The sequence below is a fragment of the Spinacia oleracea genome, chromosome 1, assembly GCF_020520425.1.
Source record: "Spinacia oleracea cultivar Varoflay chromosome 1, BTI_SOV_V1, whole genome shotgun sequence".
In the NCBI taxonomy this organism is placed as follows: domain Eukaryota; kingdom Viridiplantae; phylum Streptophyta; class Magnoliopsida; order Caryophyllales; family Amaranthaceae; genus Spinacia; species Spinacia oleracea.
Window position 1 is genome coordinate 131,841,775 of NC_079487.1, and position 7,647 is coordinate 131,849,421.

The window sequence follows — 7,647 nt, forward strand, 5'->3', positions numbered from 1 at the left end:
CACACTTGTCTTTTTTGGACGTATTTATTTAAAAGATACACTTGTTATTTTTAGTAACTCATCAACCCCACCATCTAATTAAATAATCTATAATTTCAGAACTACACATCACCTAGTAGAAATTATTATGAATCTATTGTACTCTACATTTTATAAATCATTTTTTAAAAAAAATTAGGTAAGAAGAACCACCCTACTTGACCAGCACCTATCACACGTTAGCCATTCCACTTACTCATGTCAAATTTGAGCCATTCTGAAATATTTTTGCAACTGATAGGGCTAGATCCTATGACTTTCAAGTCACAAAATAAGTGTTCCCACCAACTCCACCAACTTATGTTGGTTATTCTTTCAAATCAAATGTGGCATGTATTTAAGGGCGGAGAGAGCATACATTATACGGGGAATGGTAGCATACGAAAAAGTTGTCAAAACAATCAAGCAAATAATCAAACTAGATACACGTGAACTAACCCTAATTTGAACTAATTTTCTTAAAATTTAAAATCGGGAAACTCCATCTACAAACATGGAACATGAAACGAAAAGAAAGAACAAGAAACACAAAGACAAACAAGTTAAATTACTCTTTACCAAGCCAAGTAGAAGAGTAGTAGTTGTAAACATCCATAAAATCTCAACAGTCTTCCTTCATCTTCCTTTCTCAACCTGCTGAGCAAATCAATACTGTTTTTAAAGAATAAAGAAAGAAAAAAGAAAAGTGTTTCAAAATCAAGCTAAAATTTCAAGGAAACTTTGGCTAATGAAGCCAATAAATACCCTTTTCTAGCATTAAATTAACAAAATCAAGCTAAAATTTCAAGGAAACTTTGGCTAATGTAGCCCATAAATACCCTTTTCTAGCATTAAATTAACCAACAAAGTGTATTCAACAACTATGCTTCTTTCCCTGATAGCTAACCAGTAACCATGATGCTAAATGTAGCTAATGAAACCTAGAAAACAATGTTTTCTGCACAAATGCAGATAATTTTATGTATGAGGGAGTAAAGCCGAATACTATAGTTCCAAAATAATGATACAGAAAACTACATCCGTCTTCAAGATCACCAAACTTTTGGGCAAGAATGTCTAACAGGAGAGGTTCGTTGGATGTTCTCAATCACGGTACTCATCCATGAACTTCTTGTGAAACGCTGTTAGACGCTCAACAATGGCTGGGATTTTATCTTCTTGGGGAAGAATTGTGCACCTGATATGCCAAGTGCCCGGAACCTTCAAAACCAATCAAGATGCAAGTTAAGGCATTACCCCATAAAACATGAACAAAAGAAACCAAAGAGAAAATTAAAAAAATCCATCTTACAAAGAACTACCTCTAAAGTTAAGGTTTTTACCACCTATTTGTTCCTACTTTCACAAAACAACTACTGTGATTTAGGAAATTTTCAAATTTACCACATATTCAACATGAAAACACCGGTCTACCGTCACCGAAATTACATGAGATTGCTTGGTAATTCCAAATTCCAACAGCAGTTTTAATATAATTGGATATAGACTTTGGCAATGTGCAAAAAGAAAGCCTGAACTCGTTCTATTCATCTTACAAAGATAAATTTATGAAAAACAAGTTCAATTAAGTTCGGATAGAGGATATCGAGTTCATTTTACAACTGAAAAATAATTCAGTAAGGGTTTTTCAGGTGAAAAGAAATAAAACTACAGATACTCATAAACTAACCTGTCCAAAACCAGATCCTGGAACGACCACGATGCCAGTCTCTTCCAGCAGGCGGCGAGCATAGAATGCATCAGCGGCAGCATGCTCTGCTTCAGCTGCTTGTATCGCCTTCTGGGGAAGTTGAAGGCGAGGGAACAGGTACATGGCTCCCTCTGCTTTGTTGCACGTCACACCTTCTAAGCTGTTGAATGCATCTTCTAGTGTCTGTGTCAATACAAGAAAACTAGAGTTACAAAAATATTTACAATGAAAATATCAATGTTTCTGAAATCCAGTGTCTGGATTACCTGTGCACGCCTGGCCAAGGATGAAAGGATTCCCTCTTTCTCCGCAGAATACCCTTCATAAGATTCATCTCCAACCTAAATCACAGAGTGCATACATTTAGTTTTTTCTGAAGAAAAAGAAGTCTCATCCATACCAAATACTTCCAAGTTTGCATGCTGTCCTACAAGATAGAAGTTGCAGTGATCTTCTCCAACCCCCACCCCACCCAACACACACTACAAAATAATCTTTTTATAGAGACGAGGAATTCCGTCTCCAAATGATGATTAGAAATAAATTTGAGACAGAAATAGGGCGTCTCTATAGAGGGCGTCTCAAAAAGTTTGACACATAATTTTGGTAAATCCATTACAAATTTGAGACGAACTTTTTGAAACTCCATATACAATTCCATCTCAATTTTAATTTAGAAGGAAATTTTAGTAACCTCACATTTGAGATGCTTATAGTATCCGTCTCTAATAATGCATAATTTTGTAGTAAAACACAAACACCGGGAAAAAAATAAAAATAAAAATAAAACACCCCTTTCTCAATAGTAAAGAAATAAGGATAACAAAGCCAAGGGAATGAGGTTTATGAAAAATCAACCACCAAGGGAAACCGAAGAACACGGATAGATACTGCACAACAAAAGGAAAAGAAATTACCTTAGGTGGGCTCATGACAAGGCTGGCAAGGATCTGACCGGTTATATTCGAACACAAATTGACTGAAGCAACTTTGTAGATTTGTTCCCTTACATCGGCACTAAAACCTGTAACTTCCATGTAACCTCCTCTTTTCCCACATTCTCCATAATATCCTACAGCCAGTCAACCACAATAGAAACAGAGACAGACACTAGTTAGATACAATCAGCTGAATCAATCTTTAGATTTTATATCCATCTAATGCATTAGGCACAAGGGCAAGGCACCTTTTGAAACTGATTGAAATGAAACCAAAGCAATATCCTTCTCCTCATGCCCCATAGAACGTGCAATCTTCTTAAACGAGTGAAATTTCTTGTCAGGAGCATACACATTTTCCTGGTAAACCTGTTTTGGACATTGTAGGACAAACAGTGGTTAACCAGTTAGTGATTAAACACAAAGGGGTCCATTACAGCATGAAAACAATGTAAAACGTGAGCCAAGAATTTTAAAAAAGATGTCTGTAATTGGATATATTCACCTCATCTGCCAGAAGCACAAGACCTTCTTCCTTGCAGAAATCAACAATTTGCTTCTGGTTTTCCTCAGCAAGAACCTGAAGGCAAATTTTGATTAATTCCAAAGTTCTCCTAGTAGAGGGAGATACACATATAGTATCCTCAGATCAAGACAAGTAATTTAAAAATTTTAAAAATTTCAACTCTCACCTGTCCAGTTGGGTTGCCAGGGTTTATCACAACCAAGGCTCGAACTGTTACACCTTTTGACCTGGCAGTTTCTAATTGACTCTTTAAGTTGGAAATCTCCAAACCCCATCCAGTTGCTTCATCAAGATAGTATGGAACCTGTAATGCCACATAAGAATACTCCCCATCAAACAAGTTCAAACATTATAACTGCATTAAAGTTGCTTGTATTTCTGGTGCTATTGGTTATTAAAGAAGATGCTCATTTCCCAAATAAAAATTAAAAATTTGCAAGAACATGCATATGATTAATTTTGGATTCTTATTATAAACAGTAAAATACAATCAGTAATCTGACGTTCTGAACAGAGAAACCATTCAAAATGGCTTTGAGTTGCTGGACATTTCTAACACAAAATGCAAACCTACCAAAGTTCCACCATGGAGAGCAATCGAAGCAGAGTACAGAGGATATTGAGGAATGGGGCAGAGAATTCCATCTTGCTCTGACCTCAGCAGTAATTGCATCATCATATGCACCTATAGGTAAAAGAAAATTATTAATTCACCATTACATTTTGAAAAATGGAGGGACAAGTCTGAGAATTTAAAGGCACCCTACCCCTGGGCTTGCTCCATCAGTCAAGAAAATATCATTTGCATTGGCTGGGAAACCGTCACGTGCTTCAATTCCAGCAGCAATTGTTTCACGCAGTCCCTTAACACCCTATAACAATATCAAGACAAACAAAATCTCATCAGAGAACGGTATGCATCAATTTATTCATATATGAAACTTCAAAACCCTTTTCCCTTATTTCTTAATTGACTATTCGTGGAAATTGAACGAGCGAGAGAAAAGCAAGTATAAATTAAGGGGGGTGGGGACTGGGGAGGAAAGAAAAAAAAGGCACTACATAAGAAAGAACCAAGCAATCACTCGATCTGTGGGATGGAAGAGGGTGATATTTTTAATTGTAACACATTTCCCTCCATCCTTCCATTGGATTAATTAAGGGAAATAACAATAAACAATTGCTTCTCCCTCTAGTTCACCTTCCTTTTTCTTTAACAATAAATAAACAGTTATTTTAAGGTTGTATATCACCATTAAATACATTTTCTACATTAATACTACATCCGTTCCTAAATACTAGTTACACTTACTATAAATACAGAGATCAAGAGAATAAGAGAGACAACTGAAAAGTGGGCGAGTGTAAGAAAAAAGGAGAAACAATGTAGTTGGTTATTGTAAAAAAGGGTAAGAAAGAGAGCTCATTTGGGGGGTAAGAAAGAGATAATGTGGGGTTTGTGTAAGAGAAATTTGCCAAAATAGGAAGAAAGAAAACTGAAAAAGTAACCAACATTAGGTACGGAGCCATGGAGGTAGAAATAAATTAGGAATGCATGATCACACATGGATCAGTTTTATTATTATTTGAATTATGCTCAATAATCCCACTTTTAACCCCTTATATGCAGCTAGGCTACATAAATCAATTTCCACAAATCAATAATCACCTGACTGTGACTATATGCGCCAGTAGCTCTTCCAGGGATATGATCCAGGATCTGCCAAGCTCTCTCTATTGAATCAGCACTGCATTAAATCAAAGGAACAAAGAGAACGTATTACTAAGGCCCTAATTAAATTGAGAACCCTTGCATTGATCAAACTGAATAAAACAAGTTTAAAATTTAAATCAAGGCAGAAAAAAGAGCTCCTTGTTTAAACATTACGTAATAGAGATGAGAGTAGAAAAACTTTTGCATTGTAAGGTTAACATAAATTACAACTACAAGTGACACTCCCAACTATAAGGAATAACCTTCTCAAAGTGTATGATCAAACATTATGACATAATTTCCTTGTTTAAACAATACAAACCATGCAACATGTGATGCATTATTCCTTGATATAAGTTCATGAAAGAATACAAAAGAAAATAACCAAATCAAGTCAGACAGAGAATACCTGAAGAGTCCTTGTGTTTCACTTTTATCAATAATGCTGGGATGATCACACAGAGCAAGGACCTGATGCACGTTGAAAACACATAAGGTATGATAATACTAAATACAACGGCTAGTGACACTCCCAGCTGTAGGGACTAACCTCTCGGAAAAATGTGATCGGCAGCTGCCCAAGAGATTGAGGATTTCCAATGTTACAGAAAAGTATCTGCACAAATAACAAAAATGGCCAGGGTGTAAATTTTATGGAGTAGACAAGATACGCTGTACTCTGAGCCTCAAAATGACACAGGAAATGCATTGTTTAAAAAATGTGAGTTATGAGTCAGCAACTCAGCACAATTACATGATTTTTGTTCTTTAAGATGCACTATATGCGTATAAGTGCTGATTGATCCAGAACACAGATGGCACTGAACAGATCAGAGGTGAAACAATGATTTGCATTGCACAATGGCAAATCATAATACACCCCAATAGAAAAATAACGGTAGCGCAATCATCCTCAATGCATTAGCCTCTTAACTAGAATTACTTATGATATTTTGTCAAATCAAGGAGTAGCAAATATACCTCATCAAAGGGGAGAGACCCAGGCTCCTGCTTCAATTGTTCTTGCAGCTTCTGTGAGAAGAAATATGACAGCACTGTCAGAGAAGTATTAGCATTGCCATAGACACATTAACCTAAAAGCAACACTCTTATTCATTTTGAGTATTCATACACCCTCCTTTTTAGAAAAAGTGTTTCTCTAAACTTCTAATATATCGAACCTATTAAGTGAACTACATCATTTACAAGCATAAACAGTACTAAACTATCTTAAAAAGACCAACAATAATCAATCAATTCAATTCTTTTCTTACCTCCGCCTGGGTAACAATCGCTCCACGAACAGCATATTCACAACTCAAGACCTAGCAGGAATAATTCATCATCAGAAGTTAAAAAGACTATCTTTTACATTTTATTTCGATAAATTAAATAACTTTGAACCGGTAATGTACAGTGTAGACTATATAGTACTCCATACTCCATAAAAACAAGCAAAAAAGAAGCCACACATTCCTGATTGTGCAACATTATAAGCTCAATTATCTCAATCATCCAAACAGAACCAAAGCAAAGATGTTTGTAGTGGATTTGGGGTGTCTCATACTCTCATTACAACTCAAACTTAAACTTTAATTTCTTATACTTCAATCAATATAGTAATCAACCAACTTAGACATGTAAGCTAATGTAAAAGATAATAGTATCTGAATTCAATTGTCCCACCATTAACATCACATCAATCACAGTGTGAGGGTCGCTAACCAATCGGGTCTCAGGCCGTTAACCCGCAGGGTCCATTTATCATTATCCTCAAATTAGATTGAACCCCAGATGGTAAAACACAAGACCAATAACACCCATCAATGAAATGAATCAAATAGAAACACCCCAGACGATAAAACAATAAATTAGCACAACCCATCAATGTAAATGAATCAAATAACAAACCCCAAATGCTAAATCAATCAAATTAATCAATAAAATCAACAAATGATCATCAAAATCAACAAAATGGAGATCAAAGATTAAACCTTGGGGTTGATACTCTGAAGAGTAACTTGATTTGATGCACCAGAAGAAGATTCCATTGAAGAAGGGCTAACAATTGTTGAAGAAGTTGAAGGTGAAGAAGAGAAGAAAGATGATTGAGATGCCAAAAATCGATGACTATTAGAAGAAGTTAGAAAGTTTCTCTTGATTAGATGCTTTGTTCTCTCTGCTATGAATCGCCGCATTACCGCTAAATTGTCAGGAACCCAGCAAAATTATTTATATTGGTTGCAGAAATTTGGAAAACAAATCTAAATTAATGTAAAAAACACTGTCCTTTTGGGAAAATTCGTCAAATATATCCCTTTTACTAAGAGTATATTTTGGAAAAACGAGACAATAAATCAGGCTTTCTGGACAAAGTGGAGCTTTCTGAGCCGCCCACGGGAAATTTCGTGGCTAAAATAGAAGAATTGTGGGCGTCTCTCTCAGTTTCATGCCGTTTTGCGTCACTTATTAAGAATTCGGGAAAGGAAAATTGAATTTGTGAAAATTGAGTTCATGTCGACTAAGTCAAAAATGTCATTTATGAATGAATACTCGATTACTCGTATTATATCTTGTTGTCCAAGACATTGTATTGAATACTAGTACTAAATTATTTGGATGTTTTCTGCCATTTAAAATAAGTTGAAGAGAGTTGAGTAAGAAATAATTGAAAAGATGTATATAGAGTGGAGTAAGAAATACTTAGAAAGATTGCTATAAATATGTGGATCGTGTGGTA

The 7,647-nt window shown here is 35.5% G+C and overlaps 1 protein-coding gene across 1 annotated transcript; it reads right to left on the reverse strand.

The window, feature by feature from the left end:
- Positions 1 to 843: 843 nt before the first annotated feature.
- LOC110787200 (alanine aminotransferase 2) lies at positions 844 to 7,420 on the reverse strand. Its single transcript, XM_021991775.2, has 15 exons — positions 6,902 to 7,420; positions 6,182 to 6,232; positions 5,889 to 5,939; positions 5,458 to 5,523; positions 5,317 to 5,378; positions 4,863 to 4,941; positions 3,961 to 4,065; positions 3,768 to 3,878; positions 3,360 to 3,497; positions 3,173 to 3,247; positions 2,916 to 3,036; positions 2,647 to 2,801; positions 1,996 to 2,070; positions 1,709 to 1,912; positions 844 to 1,239 (listed from the first exon to the last, which is right to left on the reverse strand). The coding sequence occupies exons 1-15, from the start codon at positions 7,103 to 7,105 to the stop codon at positions 1,123 to 1,125; spliced, it is 1,614 nt and encodes a 537-aa protein (XP_021847467.1). The 5' UTR covers positions 7,106 to 7,420; the 3' UTR covers positions 844 to 1,122.
- Positions 7,421 to 7,647: the final 227 nt, after the last annotated feature.